Source organism: Lepidothrix coronata, unplaced genomic scaffold (assembly GCF_001604755.1).
Source record: "Lepidothrix coronata isolate B3197 unplaced genomic scaffold, Lepidothrix_coronata-1.0 Scaffold17, whole genome shotgun sequence".
Lineage (NCBI taxonomy): Eukaryota > Metazoa > Chordata > Aves > Passeriformes > Pipridae > Lepidothrix > Lepidothrix coronata.
In genome coordinates, this window is record NW_016690197.1 from 6,271,590 (window position 1) to 6,290,411 (window position 18,822).

Below are 18,822 nucleotides of genomic sequence, written 5' to 3' on the forward strand. Positions count from 1 at the left end.
TGAACTTGTGCAGGATCTGCTGCTCCAGCTGGATCCCTGTAAATCTATGGCACCGGATTGAATTCATCCCAGAATCCTCAAAGACCTGGCTAATGTCATCGCAAAACTTCTCTTGGTGATTTTTGATCCTGGGAATCCAGAGAGGTCCCAATTGACTGGAAGCTGACAAACGTTGTCCTGATTTTCAAGAAAGGCGAGAAGCAGGACCCCGGAAACTACAGGCCTGTCAGTCTCTCTTCAGTGCCTGATAAAGTTATGGAGAAGATAATTCCAGGAAATATTGAAAAACACCTGAAAGACAAAGCAGTCATTGGCCACAGCCAGCACAGCTTCATGAAAGTCCTGCTTATCCAATCTGACTTCCTTTTATGACAAGGTAACCCACCTAGCTTTGATATGGGGAAGAGAGTTGATGTAATCTTTTTGGATTTCAATAAAACTTTCAATACTGTCTCTCACAGGATCCTTCTGGGCAAAATGTCCAGCACACAGCTGCATAAACACATTATATGTTGGGTGAGCAATTTGCTCAGGGGTCGAGCACAGAAGGTAACAGTGACATCAGACTGGTCACCTGCCACTAGTGGGGTTCCACAGGGCTCCATCTTAGGCCCTGTGCTCTTCACCACCTTCATAAATGACTTGGGACACAGGACTGAAAGGGACAATAAGCAAGTTTGCAGACAACACAAAACTGGGAGGAGCTGTTGACTCCCTCAGGGGCAGGTAGGCCCTGCAGAAAAGGGGAAGTGCTGGATTCTGGCACCTGGGATGGGACAACCCTGGATGTATGTACAGTCTGAGGAATGAGATGCTGGAAAGCAGTGCCGTGGAAAGGGATCTGTGGGTCCTAGTCAATGGCAAGCTGAATATGAGTCAGCAGTGCCCTGGCAGCCAGGAGGGCCAACCCTGTCCGGAGGGGAATCAGGCAAAGCATCGCCAGCCAGTCAAGGGAGGGGATTGTCCTGCTCTGCTCTGGGGCAGCCTCACCTTGAATATTGTGGCAGTTTTGGGCAGTGCAATATAGGAAAGACATTAAGCTATTGGAGAGTGTCCAAAGGAAGTCAGGTCAGCCTGGAGAGAAGACTGAGAGGAGACCTCATTGCAGTCTACAATTTCCTCATGAGGGGAAGAGGAGGAGCAGGCACTGATCTCTTCTTTGTGGTGACCAGAGAAAAGACCAAGGGAGTGGCATGAAGTTGTGCCAGGGGAGGTTTAGGTTGGATATTAGAAAAAGGTTCTTCACACAGAGGGTGGTTGGGCACAGGCCACAGGGCAGTGGCCACAGCACCAAGCCTGACAAAGTTCAAGAAGCATTTGGCAGGCACATTGTGTGACTCTTGTGGATGGTCCCATGCAGGGCTAAGAGTTGGACTTGATGATCCTTGTGGGTCCCTTCCAACTTAGCATATTCTCTGGTTCTGTGAACATGTTCTAGATTGGGAGAGGGGGAAAGAGAACAAAGCAAGAACTGTTTTCTGGATTGTATAATCCTCATCTCATGAGTACATATAAAATATGACAATATAATTGTTTCAGAAGCTACAAACCTCTCATATTACTGCCAAGAGAATACTGTAAGATTCTTAAAACATACCAGAGATTCAGGGATAATAAATATATATAAATTAAAGGAAATGGTTGTTTCAGAGGTTTGTGGTTGAATGGTTACTATAAATAGACATCCACACATGCAATGACTGGTGTCCCTTATGTGGCATATGTGAGAAAACTCAAAGTATACTTACCCTTTTTATACGTCTGCAAAAATAACCATTAAAGTTATGGTTCTGCCTGGGAGATTTGTCTCCCATGATGACAGAGGTCTCTACTATGCAGAAAAACACTTTTTCCCCCTTTATCCTAACAGTAATACAAGGAATCTTCAGCCTGCTAGCAGTGTCGGACCACTAGCAAACCAATGGTTCCCAGTATCACTACCTTGATGCTGTTTCACTCCACTTCTACATATTCAAGTTGTCTGTGGCAAGTATTCATTGATTTATAGATATCTGCACAACTCAACTATGAATCACAAGATACTTCTGTATGAACACTATAAAATCAGGAATATTTGAGAAGGAAAAAGAATAAGAAAAAAATCAGCATTAGCTGCCATACAATCTTAGACCAGCATTGCTCCATTAGGTATGGAAGTCAAGAAAGCAGGGCTGGCTGTTGACGTCATGAAGGGTCTTGCACACCTTGGAAACAGCTTCAACATTAACAAGCATGCTAATCTGCCTGAAATCAAATAGGCAATTACTCTGCTACTTCCATGAATTTTGAGGCAAGTATAATTTGATAGTTAGACATTAATAAACCTATTTCATGGATCTTACCACTATCTGATAAAGAAGCTTTTTTTTTACTATCTCTTTAATGTTATTAAATAGAGTAAACTCGTATCTGGTTAAATAGGCTTCACAAGTGCTAATCTTAGCCTAAAGCACTCTAATGGATTGACTCTTCCTCAGTAGGGCTATATAAATATTTATAAAGACTTCACACGAAGAACAAATCTGACACAAGGCTTTAAAAGGGTTTTCAACATATACAGAACCCAGAGAAAGAATCTGCACACAGGATTCACATCCGGGTCACGCTACCAGTATTCCAATAGTGATGTCTTATGGTCACAGGTTGTCTTATGAGTACAAAATTTTCTTCTTACCTGGCCCATCTGCTTTTCTCGATAGACAGTTTTTTCCATGCCAGTAATAAAGCAAAAAGTGATTATGCTATTTTTCTGCCTTGTTTCTGAATGGAGAAGGAGCAGCACTTAAAACCTACATGGAAGCCAAACACGCAGTCCATTCTCCCTTTAAAAAAAAATAAGTCTTCTCCAATACAAATTACATCAAAGAAAGTAAGTATTTCTTTGAACAGTGTAGAAGAGGAAGCATGAAATCCTGGCTCCACTGATAATGTAAATTGTTTCTAGCCACTGCACTACAGGCAGGATTTTACTACGGATACAAATGGGTGGCCCTTCAGCCCAGGCCCAGAAGTCCAGTCATGAGGACAAGTAAATTACTTATTTTATTCTCATTACATTAAGTTTCCAACAACTAAAACTATGCCACCATGCCACTATTATAGATGAAAAAATGATACACCACCAATTTAAGCTCTGCTCCATCTTGAGATTAAAACTACAATTTTTAATTTACATGGCTTATTAGTATTTGATTAATCTATTTCTTTAGAAGAGCATATGAAAATATAATATTTTCTGCCACAGAGAATAGATTTATCACATATCCATCTAAACACTAGCCCTAAGAATGCAGAGCTTTCATTGTTGTTATCAATACAGGGATTGGAAGAGACTACTCTCATCTTCAGGCAACTATAGTATAGGTAAAATCTTCAGCTGAACCTTTTCCCCACATTATAAGCCCCAAAAAAATAGAGATCTAATTTTTCAAATTTACAATAGCTACATGCAACATTTCAACATTGCCTGACTGAAAATAAACTTTAAATTGACATCCATGAACCTTCTTTGGGATCACTGGACAGTCTAGATTGCAACATAATTGCTTCCCAGCTGTAAAATTGCAGAGAAAAATAGGCATGTGCCTTGTTCTCCCAGACCACACCAGCTCTCCTGTTAACTGTAGAAGTATTAAACAAGATTTATAAGGCTTGAATTAGTGCATTTTAGGTTTAATTAGAGCTCCATTAATTTTCAGTAGTTCTAGCATGACACTGCTCCAGTCAGTGAACATTGGTTTCCCCTGCATTCTGGACAGAAGGTGGAAGACCAGCCTGTAAAGGACAAGACAACCATTGGCTCTGTATACAGCAGTTTTTACAAGCCAAACCATATTCCACTAGGGGTTTATCATATAAAAAATAGACTTCCCACTTGCCAAAATATGACCTCAAGAGGACAAAGCAAGTAAGTTCTCTACCAACAACATATCTATTCATTTCTGCTTGGGGGGAGGTGGAGGAGAGAGTGGAGCAAAAGAGCACTTCATATAAACAACAGTTCTTCAGAAGTTCTCTCCAGAGAAACTGGTAAACATATGCGGCAGAAAAAGACTCAAAAGCTATGTTGCTGTTGCCTTTAAATCAAAAAAGTTGTTATGAAAAATAACATATCTAGTTTCATGGCCAAAAATAAATCAGGAAAATAAAATTAATTTTATCTTTCTCTTTCCTTACTTTGCAACTGTCAATGGCCTTGCAGCAACACTTCCCAGAAAGTTAGGTGTGTCCTTTACTGAGAAACCATGCACCATTCTGGTCTAGTACATGAGATCAATTTAAAGATATTTTTCTACTCACAATGTGAATTATTTTCTAACCCTGTAAGAGTTCTCTACTGTCAGAGATAAACAATGAAATCCAAAGTATCCCTCTCAGGATATTAACTGTATAGCTGCTGCTGAAAATCTTGCCAATGCAATATTTCTTTATATTTAGAAAATGATTGTTTGGTTGTTTTGAAACTAGAATGACACATGCAGACATCTTAATGAGTTCTGCTTCGGAATGACCATTTGACATGGCACAGATCTACGTTTGTTTCTATTGCTTACATTGACACAGCAGACTACTCCTTCAGAATCTACTCAACAGATTTAAAATTTTCTTCATATGACAGAAAAATTTTGTGCCACACATACAGTGCTTCTGCCTACCCTGTATAGCATTCCACCTTTCAAAATTGCACCCAAAATCTTAGACTTATTATTTAGAAGAAATAGCACTGTAGAGTCTAATTTAGACCATAAAGATATAAAAAAAACATCACATAAGAAGGTGGCAAAAAGCTGGGAGATATTATACAAAAGCAAGATAGTGAAAAATTTGAGCAGACCTGGGATAGTGGATTAATACAGTGGCCTGTTAGACTTCTCTGGAACAATATGCAGTAGAAAGCACAAAACTCCTGCCAAACTGCATGTAAAGTGAGCAAGTTCTCTAAGAACTGTCCTAAGACTCAGAGCAAAAATATTTTATATTTCATGTTCAACAATCCAATGGACTTGACCTGTAGCTAACTGCAAACATGCAAGTGATGTCCTATTTCACACTCAGGAATACTATTTTTTCTACAGAATTATGTACAGTTTCTTCCAGTTTTTGCTTGATAGGCTTGATGAGAAGAGATAGAACAGGAATATTCACTGCCTCTCCTGCTCCATTGTTTTTCCTAGAGACACTTCTATGGTTTTATTTGAAACAAATATTGCATTCACATTTTCTGTGTGAAATTAATAGTAATGATAGGCTGACTGCTTACTCGTATCTAAACACTTTACATAAATTTCCAATCCAATCCTTGGTGATTAGGTAGTACCTGTACACCATAAAGACACACGCTTTCTGGAAAAATCACAAAAGCAATAAAAAGAGCAAGAGAATTATTATCATATAACTACAGAACTTCACAGCAAGAGTCACAAGCCACAGTCTGGTGGCAAAATAATGCAAGGAAAAAAATTGCAGAATGTAATGATAAAAGACAACAATTTGTACACATACACCAGAGTGGACCCACCTCCTTGCTTACCTGAATTGTGACAGTTAAAACTTAGTCATGTTTAGAGCTACCGTTGGAGTAGAATCCTGACTCCACAGCATGATTGGAGATAGTTGTGTATTATTTCAATAATACAAAACAGGTTTCTTCCTTGTTTGTATGCTTTCTGCATGTATTCACACTAATAATACTTTTGATAAAACCCCCCAGAAAGTAATCAACTTTAATAGCTCTTCTACAGCTAAAGCTGCACAACTGGGTGGCAAATACAAATAAGCTTTCTACAGCAAAACTTAAGTCTTCAAAAGAATTGTGAGAAAAAAAGATTACAGGTTTAGCATTGCTTCTGGGATAAAATGTATATTTGTGATAAATGTATCAAATCCCCTAAAAACTACAGCCATTGAAACTTCATATTTAGGCTGATTTGCTTTCCAAATCATATAGACAGCACAGTTGTGTACAATTTTTAAACAAGTACAACCACAGAGAAATGCTGAGAGATTTAAGAGAAATAAAAGCATGATCGGCTAGCTTGTAATCTTCTTTTCTCTTATTCTCCTCCCTATAGCTGCATTAAATTGCCTGTTGAGAACAATAACATATTTGTGCCTTTATAGGTAGAATGATTTGTATTATGTAAAGATTTGGCTAACAGAGTAAAGATGTATTCAAACTGAGCTGGATTACATGCTGTTAATAATTTTCTGGATGCTCTAGGGGACCCATAATTCTGGAGGAATAGAGATTAGCATTTGAATATATGCTTTGTAATACATCTCAAAGCAGACTTTTTTAATTTGGATTTTGTCATTTTTCTAGAACCACACTAACCAGAAATCAAATCACTGAAAGCATTTTGGAGGGAAAAGTATGTCACAACCAAGTTCTTATGTCCCACTCCCCCAAACACTAAAGAGTACACAGAAAAGCTGTCTTTTCCCAGCTCCCACACCATTTCAATAGTTTTCTTTAGAATGTCAGACTACCTAGAATATGTGATCAGGCTTGCAGTATTGTTCCATGAACGTTAAATAAAAAGAGGAACCCAACAAGCAAACCAGAACTTGTTCTGAGTTAAAGCTCAAGCTGTCTAGAAAGTTGGCTTTGCTGTGGGGTAGCTTCTGTTTCAGAAAGTAATGTTAAAATACATTATTTTAGCAAAATTAATAAAGTAGCTCAAATTGCAAAGAAGTATCCCTCAAAATATGATAGCATTTTTTGTTATTGAATATAAACTTCAGCATAAACAAGACTCCCATTTCACTGTTTTCATGAAACATTGAACTCTTTTGGTCATCATTTGCTAAACCTTGAAATCCTTTGTAAACTCTGTATGTCTTTTCATAATTTTTGAACACTTAGTACTTCAGAACAGTCTTAAAGTGTATGACTCTCTAATAAATATTATATTCTCAGACAAACTCAACTGGGAAGCAGACTGAAGTGTTTCTTATTTAATAAATTACTTTTCTTAGCATTATAAGGTTCACCTAGCAAGTACAGATTCACTGGACAAAATATACTTTTCATGACCTCTGGTCCTCAGTTATAATTAGTTGTCTGGTCCCAGTTGCTTACAGTGTAAACAAAGACTGACAAACCCACATTGGCTGCATGTATTTATTACATTACAGCCCAGCTGCCAATGTCTAACCATTCTAATAAAAAACTATTTTCTAAGGTTTATGTTTTATTGCATGTATGACTCCCTTATTGGTTAGCATTTTGGAGTTGTGGAAAAGGTTATGAATTTAGAAACTGACTGCATTCATATCATATTTAAAACTTAATGCTATTTTATTAAAGACATATGGGCCTCCAAAGTACACATATTAAATGTCATGTAAGAAAAGTAGCAGTCTAAATCATGGTCAAATTCATTTTTGACGTGACTCCTGAGGCTTCCCAAGATCTGAACTATTTCTTTGTAAATCTGGCAGTTTAACCACACTCATAAATCACTTTCAAAGCATATTATTTCTTAATTTTACTGCATTAGAGAGCATTTGGCCTACACAGTGAACTGTTTGTAACTGTTACATGAACAAAGATGTATATTTAGTCCTGTAATGTGTGAAAGAGAAAAAAAGATATTAATTTCACAATCCTGAATTTACTTCTTTTAACCCAAATGATACATTTCCTAATGAAATTTGCCAGAATAAGATACATAGGATAGTTTGCTGTACTGACGTAACAGAAAACTTGATCTCTTTCTGCTTCAAGCTCATAAATTAGCCACACAAAGGTAATAGTAATTTAGTCATTATCTCACAGGTTCTTTTACAAGAAAACAATGGTGGTTGGTGGTTTTCAAGCCCCATCAAGGTTGAAAGAAGAAATTAATCTTCTTTGGGACAAGGTACATGTGTTTACTAGATTCCTTGATACAATGACATTTGATACATTAGAACTGAAGTATAGCTTAAATGCATTTAAAAATTAAATGCACATCACTTAAGGACAGATTTCCTGCCTGTTAAAGTCTCAAAAAACCCTACCACTAAAACACATCGTTCACAGAACAGGTTTCAAATCAGTATAATTTTTGAAACATGATTGAAATTTTCTTAAATTATTTTTAGAGAAGTTTCTAATTACAGAATTAATTACAATTCATATGTTTTCCTATGTTTTCCTTGGATGGTCTGAATAACCAAGATAAATTAGGACAACAGTTTACCCCAAAAGCTTTATAATCTCACTAATTCCTTCAAAAAAACCCACCAGTTCTCAGTCAGAAATATTTTTTAGCTTTTTATCCATGCAATGAACCCCTCATTTTACCCTGAAAAATGGATCCACAAGTTGCCAAATTGTAAATGTTTTATGTCAGGTCCATTGTCTGCAAGATGGGCAAGATGATGTTAGTATCAGCTTCAACTAACATTCAGGAATTGGAACCAGAATCTGTTAATTCATTCTGATTTTTAGGGAGCAGATGAATCTGTGCTGCATCCATTTCCTTTGACCAAGGGAGCAGTTTTAGAAACTCATTCAGTGAAAAAGTTCAGGACTTCTAACAAAACATCCCTTTGGCCTATACATTTCTGGTAAGGGTGGAGACTAGGAGATAAATATTAGTTTTTCACTGAAAACAATTTTTTTTTTCCCTTATAAACCAGCTGCAAATTGGTCATGTTCTTAGTCATTAATGAAGAGAGAATGACTGATATGCTTGAGTTTTTAGGAGATGACCTCATCACTACCAGCCCTATCTGACTCTTGCACCACTCTCTGGTTGCTGTTAGTGCAGGGGAGGATTATTTTTATAATGCTCTGGTGTTCCTGACCTGCCAATATTTTGCAGCACACAATATTTCTTTTAGCACAACAGGAAAGGCATGATTCAGCTGCTTAAACACACACTTCTACTGCTGTTTTAGCCACTCTGCAGTATCCGGGCCCAGATACCCATGTAAGTTCAGAAAAACTTACATCTCCTACAGATCCTTATCTGCCATCCCTTAAAGGACCTGCTGTATATTTTAGGGTATCTGAAATGGCAGTAGGCTGCTATTTTTAGTAATTTACATTGTTTCCAAAGTGATTAGAAATATTAGTCAATACAAGGTGCATTCATTTTACCCTCCCTTTTGTTCCTGTCTTCTCAGTCCATCCACCTAATTTGACTATAGCAACACTAAAAAAAAAGAAATCTATCATTCATTTCACAGTAACATGCTATATGATGTGCTTGCATCACATTTTATGATGAAGTCATGGTTCTTTATCCTCTGATAAAATTTAGGCCTTCACACTTGAACTTGCAACCCACAGATCACTGTAGACTGTCCTTTTTGACCATAATTCCACTGATGTCAAAAGTAAACACAAGGAAGATAAAATCCACTTCTGTAGAATCAGGGACTACACTGTTATCACAAACAACAATAAAGATGTCATTGTGCAACCAAAAACATTTTGTTAATGACAAGCAAGACCAAAGAATACTAGTGGATTAACAATTTGCAGAGACTGACATGTTGAAGGCACTTTGTTTATTTACTACCTTGGTCTGGATATAGAGAATCACCTTTCTAAAAACCATGCAGTGTAACCTCTGAAAGGAAGGATGCCAAAGAATTTGGTTAAGTTAACGTAAAATACAACTCTGTTTACATCACAGTCTTCCAGATAGCATGTTGTTCCTTGCTGCAAGATATGCTACCGAGATCACAACAACAAATCATCTTTGTCTTAATTTGCAGTGGCCCTTCTGACCACATTTACCTCTAACAGCTGGTGAACTTTTCATGGGTCAGTGAAACAGTGAATCCAGGTCTTATCTTAACACAGCATCCATATACATTGCAGAGCCTGCTGTGAAAACTGTGTGACACCCAACCACAGTCAAAACAAGCAATAAATTTAAAATCAGCTATGACAGTTCTTTTCAACTTTTGAACCAGGTGCTTCGCATGTACAGAATCACAAGTAGACTCTATGGTAGTGGTAGTTTGCTACTGATTTTCTCTCTCAGAAATCTTTCTCTGATAAGTAGTTTTCAGAAAAAAAAAATTATAATTGGACCTTTGTTTCATTGCTAGAAATTAACATATATTCTAACCACCATGCTTAAGACTACTACTATTTCAATGGGAATAACCCATCAATTTGACTGAGAGTATAAGAGACATACAGTGTCTCAAAGTTCAGGAAAAAAAAGAACCACCTATAGGAACCTAAGAATAGACATAAGCTGGCCAAGAGTTTTGCCAATGCCATATTAAATGGTCATATTATGGCCAAATGTCATATTAAATACATAAAAAAAAAGCACCATATGAACAACTCCTATGCTTAACAGTGGTGTCATCTGGTAATGAGATCCATTGCATTAGTTTTTCTGAAAAGAGGAACTACAGAACAGTGCATTGAACTCTGCCTGTACTCCAACAGTGTTTCCACTTCCAAAAGAAAAACAAACAAAAGTTACAGGATAAAATTCTAGCCCTATTGATCCATTAAGAATCTAAACCAATGACGATCCTGCTCTCACGGTATTACATTTTGCTGAATGGCATTTTGTTAAGTAGACTGAATAGGCTGATCTCAATACAAAAGGCAGACCATACACGTGCAGCATCTAACAATTGAAGTTTCCATAGATATGAACCCACAAATGAAAATAAAATATAAAGTAAGAGACGTAATAAACAAGTTGTTATGATAGTTCCTTCAATTAAATGGATGCATTAATTATATACAGTGCCTATTGCCATTCATCAGAGAGTCTCTAAGTGCTGTACAAATACTAAGTCTCACAAAGGGATCAATATGCTCACTAATACTGAAAGACACACACTTTTCAGGTGTAAAGGAGCAGCTGGTTAACTAGCACACTGCAACATGACATAACAGTTTAGGGCAGAAGGTGGAAAAGAGAATGCCTTTAGTAAATTGAGACTGTAGAGAAATCCATAGAGGCAGAATGTAATCACCTGAACTGGATTCAGGCCAGAGCTCCATGGATAACACCCCTTCCTATCTGAAAAATGCATTGGGATCATTAATGGCTAAAATGACACTGGCTTCATGACAATCATATACTTTTTTTTAAAGGAATAATTTTAGGAAAAAGACATCACCTTTTTCATTCTGGATCTTTAATATTAATTAAGATACTGAAATGTAGTCCACGTAATACCTGCCCAAAGAACTGCATATACGAGGTAGTTGATATTTTTTAAGAACACTAGAACAAACATTGAAGAAGAGTCTTTCCCCCTAAACTAATACATATATGACCCACACCTGTCCATTCTTCCTTCTTGACAATTGGAATTACAGCAGGCCAGTTCCTTTGTTATTTCAGCAGCTGCATACTTGCGACTTAGTCCCCACTGTTTAAACTAATTGCTTTTCTCTCATTTACTGACTGAGGTTCTTTCTAATCATGTGACCTGTCTAATGTGTGAATACACAAAATAGAGCAGAAAAACCCAATCAACTTGCAGATTCAAGGATTGCATGGAAGTTTCTTACTTTCCAAACTCTTTGTATCTTAGAATCGCATCTTCAACTTTACTATCATAACTGGGTTTGCTTCTAATTTGGATACTGATTCTTCTCTTCCCTCTGTTAGCATTGGCTGCCTTTTCCCAAGCCAGTCTTTCAGTTTGGTTTAACATATCTGCCCTTGCAGTCACTTGAAGGCAGTTCTTTACCAACCAGCCTTAGCAGACGGCTCTAGATCCTCTTATTATTTTTTTTTTTTGCAACTTTTCCAGGAGCAAGAGCTTCCTCACATGATGCTCAAATTCACAGCTAGATCAAATTTATTGTTAACTTTCTTCACTTGGATAAGATGCTACGTAGCAAGTGCAACATTTGTCTGCTACAGATAACTTGAACCAAAGAATGGAGTCTATGGCTTTCCTTAAGATGCACGTTTAATTTGATAGATAAGCAAATGAAATGTAAAAGAAGCCATCACATATCACTAATTACTGAACTATTTCATCCAAAGACTCCATATGAGGCAAGATGCAGGCTACAGCAGCACTGCTTGTTGACCTGTATCCATATATAGTGTAACTTATGTTCACACATCCATATATCATTTACCACAATGTCTCACAGGTGTCTTCTATAGAACTTCATTACCCATTTGATGAACTACCAGCTTTCTGCTTATTAGTCTAGTATATACCTTTCCAGTCACATCCTTAAGCCTCTAATCACTTGTACAGTTAAAAAAATTAGATTTCCCATTTCGTAAAAATCTCACGTCACAATAATTTACCCTCCAAGAACCATGAGGTGTGATAGCAGATTTTATCTCTCAACATTGAATCAAGACATATGGGAACTAATTTTTTTTCTTTCTACAAAAACTGAGGACAGTCTTAGCAATCTTTTTAAAGTCTTCTGAACAAAGTATTCTTGAATTTATGAATATCACAGCTCAAATTCCATTTCTGTGTTCACTGCACTTCACAGCAAGTTCACACACACATACACATACCAAATAGACATCTATTATTGCAGTGTGATTATCAAGGAGGCATACAAAGGGGTATTCTCAAAGACATCCAAAAGTTTCTTCTAATCTTCTTTTCAACTAATTGAATAGTACAAATATTCAAGAATCTAAACTTCCAAATTAAAAAGAAAAAGAAAAAGAAAAAAAAGAAAAAAAAAGAAAAAGGAAAAGGAAAAGGAAAAGGAAAAGGAAAAGGAAAAGGAAAAGGAAAAGGAAAAGGAAAAGGAAAAGGNAAAAGGAAAAGGAAAAGGAAAAGGAAAAGGAAAAGGAAAAGGAAAAGGAAAAGGAAAAGGAAAGGGAAAGGGAAAGGGAAAGGAAAGGGAAAGGGAAAGGGAAAGGGAAAAGGGAAAAGGGAAAGGAAAAGGAAAAGGAAAAAAAAGAAAAAGAAAAAGAAAAAGAAAAAGTGGATCAGTATATCATAAAGGAATTGGAAAACAGAAGGAAAAACATAAGGTCATCTCAGTTCTCCAACACCTTGATCAGTTCATCACGTGGAGTTTCACAATGCTTTTGTTGTTTCTTCTGCCACATTAATCATCATAACTATTCCCTTGCAGGCCAAAAAAAGGCTTAGTTCAAGATGTCATGCCCAGTTTTAGAAAAGAAGTAAAAGCCACTGGTTTAGAAAAAAAATATGCAAGTGTTATTCACACATAATTATACCATAAATTTGTATACAGGTATGTTTGCTTACATCTGTTTTGGATCACGGCATTTGTTTAAGATAATGGGATTTTAAAAATGAAAACTTTTAAATTACTGAACTTAGCTCTGTCAAATGAGTTCTACCAAGAATCATATTTTTTTAAACTGCCAAAGTAATCATACATAAAAGCAATTCTGGGTTTTGTTTGTTTTTATTTTAATTATTTTTTCCTAATTTTGATGAGTCGTTAAGGGATTATGAGTCAAGCATGTTATGGACTCTTGCTTCAAATACTTAAATTTTCCAAAAAGCAAAATGGATGCTTCAATGGGCTACATAGTAGCATGATTGCCTCAATGTCCTTGAAGTAAATATTATTTACTGCATCACAGTCTAGGTTAGAGTCTTAAATTCATGTCCTTTGTTTTAGGATGTGAAACTTTGACATGTGGACAATAAGAACCCCAAAAATGTAGAAGCTCTCTCAAAGAGGTATCTTATTAGCTAGCAATTCAACATAATGATTCTTTACACTTTAAAAGCCCTTTACTCTGCATCTACTCCAAATGCTGTAAGTTTATAAACCAAGATGTCTACACAATGGTGATGGTAAAAAGGGAAAAAAAAAAAAAGTTAGCAACGCAGATATTCTCTGAAATTTTACCTGTCTCCTTTTGTCTAGTTTTTAAAACCAGCCCCATTTTCCTAATTTACAAAGGGGGCAAAAAGGTCCATGAGATACATTAGTAAAAATGTCTTGCTTAAATTCATGTAAGCAGATAGAACACATCTACTCAAGAAAAATATGATTCTTCTTAAATAGTAAGGCACAAAAATTACTAAAATCATTCCTCATGCCTCATCTGATTTTAATAGAAGCATATATCAGCACTGGTCACTTAGATAATGAGCTTCTCCTATGAGCTTAAACACCAGAATACTGCCAGTAACCTGAAAGCAACACTGTAGACTTTATCTCACCTTATTTCTTAAATGATCCTGCCTAAATATTTACTCTTTCTATCATAATAAAATTATCTCCCTCTACCCTCCAAGTAATTGTGTGAGCATGAATCACATACATTCATCATGTGGAATTCAGATATTAGACTTGCCTTCCTACTTCAGTCTCTCCATCTTAGTTCCTTAGATAACAAATGCTACATCAGGTTTCATAATTATAACTTCTGATGAAAACAATGTATCTGAGGGTGAAAAACAAATCAAAAAATTCAGAACACCTGTACTGCCATCTTTTGTTGTACAGAGTTCCCTTTATACCCAATTGCAAGCAGAATAACTCCACATAATATTAAGTCTGTTACTTGGAAGTATATCCATGGATACCCACCAATGACTTGGTCTTACAGGCTGCAAGACTGTTACTGGTGACCAAATGCATGCTGCTTGTTTTTGCCACCATAAATAAAACTGATGAAAATGTTAACCTTAAAAATTCAGTAAGTCACAAAATATTTATTGGGAAGAGGGGCTGCAAAATACTGGGAAATATATGCATTATATAAAAGCAAGTGCGCTGACCCAGTATTCAGTAATTAAATTTATATTTAACGAGACTTATGACAGTGTGTATCTATTCATTGCAACACACTTTAGATATAATGGATATATGCAGATTTTATCATCTAGATTAAATGATCATGAATACAGACATTTAAAATATGAAATTATGTCCTTTGATACATCATAATTTCATTTTTTAAATTTATATCATATGCAATGTAAAAATGTGGAGTCATAAAATATTTTCTCAAATTACTTTCTGCTTTGCATCTCTAAGTTTTAAAAATGAAACAGTTGGGAGCACAATTCATATACCTATAAACCAAAGAAGGGTACAGTTTTAAATAATTATGTCAAGAAATGACAACTGTACTCTTTGTAGAAGCAGAGATGAATAATTACAAAGCTGGGACATAATTAAGCAATTTTGACTGTCGTATTCTTGAGCTGTCTTTCTGATGTGAAATGCTGTCATGCCCAGAAACACACTTCACACTGGACAGGCATCTTCCACTTTGATCTACACTTGTGCCAGTGAAATGAGGTCATGATCTGGTCATTAAAACAAGGCTTCCTCATCTGGCTCAATGCCTCTTATCCAGCCAGACTTATCCAACCCTTATTAAAAGCAGGCATGATACAATGTTCAATATTTTGACAAAAGAAAACATAAACATCACAGAATAATGAAGTTTAGCTCACTTTTACAGTGAGAAGGAACACTGCATTGTAACATTGTAACATGTTTTCTAATAAATGACTGTATCTTTCCATAAGACAGTCATATCACAAACAGATGCATTTTCAACAAAGGATGAAATGAAGCAAAGCACAAGAAAGTGCGGTGTTCTGTTAAAAAAAAATCAGGAAAAATGAAAGTAAAAAATTTATACAAAATAAAATATTTATGACTTAGTGATGACTGGTGATTGCTAGATACTTTTGCATTTGAGTAAACACAAGCTACTCAGATGGAAATTTCTTGCTTTTATTCTCATTTTGTGTATTTTTTTCTTGGTGGGGTGTTTTGCTCTCCCAAGTATTTTATGTCAAGACTAAAATGAAAACAACTCCCCACATCACAGCCTCTTTAGATCATCAGTTTGCCTTTTATGCTGAATAAGCCATACCATCTCCTGCTTATCATAATGGGGGGAAAAAAACCTTTTAGTTTGGTTTTTTTTTCTGAAAAAGCAGGTCTGATAGGCTCACTGTTTTTGCTACATTTGGCAGAAGATTTTTATATGGCATCTGCCAACATAAAAACTAATCACTCCATCTCCTTTCCTGGCAAGCATAGGCTGACACAGTGGCTCCTACCTCAGGTGAAAAGAAAAAAAAATTACTATTGGGAAGTTCACTGTGATCAAGGTATTATAGCCCTAGGTCAACTGACTAAGGAGTTTTTCTGATGACCAAATACTGAGTTTTTCTGATCACCAATACTGGATGTGCTGCAATGCTTCTCTCAGTTTTGATCAAAGTGTAACCTCTAACTAGTTTCGGAATGCTTAAAATGTACCACCACCACCTGTCTGTTAAAGCTGCCTGAAGGTGGTCGAAAAATCTCGACAACTATATGGGAGGGGAATTGATGAAGAGAAAACACAAGATCCAGGAAATCTGAAGGCTAAAGAATAAAAACACATTATGTATTCAATGTACGACATATGACAGAATTTGAAAGTACAGATATTGGGCACATCATCTTTGTGGTATATAGAGGAATTCTGCTTGTTATGGTCTTTGAGTACAGCTGTCAATAGCTGTATACATACACATCTGCATCTGAAAACATATGCAGAGAGGACTCTATGAGTGTTCTCAAACATAGAGTTTGCATGCAGATGTACTACAAGCATGAATACCCTAGGAAACAAGCACGAATTCAAAACAATTTGGAGAGCTTTATAATACCTGTTCTGCATCTAATTTAATATTTATTTTAAATTAGCAATTTCTGTAATATGTATATAATATTATATGATGAGGGTAATTGTGTAGTAAGAAGCATTAATTCATGCCATGAAAATCATTTACAATGATTTTACCATCAGTAATTTGTACTGAACTATTTATAAATGAGAAAAAAGTCAACTCTTTAGGAAGGCAACAACAATGGTAAATTGGAGGCTTCTGCAAATGTGCTGAAATAAATGTATGGTTTATCATAAGACTTAGTGAGTAAATAATTCAAAACTATACAAAAGGTTCAATTGTAGACATAAAAGATAAACATGTTATCCCTAAATTTGTGAGGTAATTTATCCTTAGCTATTGACTTAAAAAGAGGTTTCATCCAGAAAAGTAGCTTTAAATTTGAGAGACACTTTTTTCTTCTCTTGCACTATTAAGTTGATTACAATTCACAGACTAGGCCTTAAATGAAAAATGTAATTGTTAGCAAAATTAAATAAACACTTCACCAGAACTAAAATCTGATAAGAAGAACTGTAAAAGAAGATGACATATGTGTGCTATACCTAACACAATTCAGCTTTTGCATTTGGCCAGACTCAAAGATGGTTTGCTGTGAATAAGTTATACAAAACAGCTTAGAATAAATTATTTCATTTATTACATATGTGAAACTGAAGTAACTAAAGGCAGTGGTAAACAATATATTGAAGCAATGCTTGTATCAGAACTGTTAACATTTTAGTAGTTATAAATGAATTAGTCTGAAAAAATTTGTAATGCACTGCAATTGTACTTATGATAATACATTTATCCAGCAACACTCTTTTGCTACCAAACAGTGCATTTCCATAACTGCTTATTATTCAGCATTATTGGAAATCTGCAGTAAATTATTGATGGTATATTTTAGAGAAGAAAACAGCAAACAGAAAGCAAGTAGATTGAAAACTTGGGTGGAGTTTTAAGAAAGATCTGCAGCACTAAAGGACTCTGCACTCAGATTGCTGTTACTGTATATTGATCAACAAAGAAGGCAAAGTGGAGAATTCACATTTGCGTTCTGATAGCTTCAGCACCGTACCCAGAGTTTATGCAAGTGGTATTAAATGCTCAGATACTGAAACTGTCTCTCTGATGTTGTCAATGCTTATTAGCAAGATACCACATTCAGTAACATCATACAAAATTAGAATCAACTGGTCCACTAAAAGCCAGTAAACACCATAGGTGTGTGCTCTGCAATAGACATTTGAGTTTAACATACAAGGCAGGGGACAGCTTGTCAGAAAAATTGCATTCTTTCACGAAAAGTACATCACACAGGTTACACATCCTTGGACAGGGTAAAACTATTCTTTTAAGCTCAGTGACACATATTAGTTACTTTGTTATATGAAACAGAAGTTAAAAGCAGAAATTTGATAACATAGCCACATCCCAGTAAACGGATGTAACTGTAAATTTTTATATTAAAACACAGAAAAATAACTAAGGCTTTTGTCTCTCACCTAACCACATGTGTCAATCCTTACATTTGAAGGGTTTCACCTGTTACTTTAGCAAGAGACACAGCCAGGCTTTTGGAGTTATTTTTAAATGGTGTAAATGAATCATATTATTGTTACGACTTCCATTTACTCTCCTACCTTAGCATCCTTGGGCTTAACCACTTTCATGAAGGCACCTCTTACCAAGGCTTCCTCTCTCTCCCTCCTGGTTACTTTCCGAGTATCAAGAAATTTCAGGTTCGTCAATTTATGCAGGACAAAATATCTGAGAGATGTCAAAATGCACACAGTTAAAATCCAGTAATAAAAAAAGACATACTTACAGACTAAATGACTAAAATTAACAGCAATAAACAACAGCCTTTGTTTTCTCTCTCAGTTCACCTTTTTCATGCAATATATCTTAAGTAAAAAGTTATAATACTTTACTCTCTCAAATGAAGCTTGTTGTAAACTGCCCCAAAAAATTTAATACTGGGTGGATCAAGCACAGTTATCACCATGGACATGTATGCTCTCTATAGACTTTGGTGAGGTATAAAGCATATCAAGAAATAGGAAATTGTTTTGAACTGCCTGTTTGGGAAAAGGAATTTTGAGTGATATGAAAGATTCCATCTCACATTGCAGGGGAAAATCAATCTGAGAAATGGGAAACTGCCTGCTATCTTCTCTGAAAGAGTTCTTAGAAAACATTCTTTTTCCAACACTTCAGATTTTTTTTATATATTCC

The 18,822-nt window shown here is 35.9% G+C and overlaps 1 protein-coding gene across 1 annotated transcript in view; it reads right to left on the reverse strand.

The window, feature by feature from the left end:
• Window positions 1-18,822, reverse strand: part of CUNH10orf11 (chromosome unknown C10orf11 homolog) — a 645,699-nt gene that overhangs the window by 255,491 nt on the left and 371,386 nt on the right. The window contains exon 5 of the mRNA XM_017807157.1: window positions 18,228-18,354. Coding sequence (XP_017662646.1) covers window positions 18,228-18,354 — 127 coding nt within the window. The remainder of the gene's footprint in view (window positions 1-18,227; window positions 18,355-18,822) is intronic.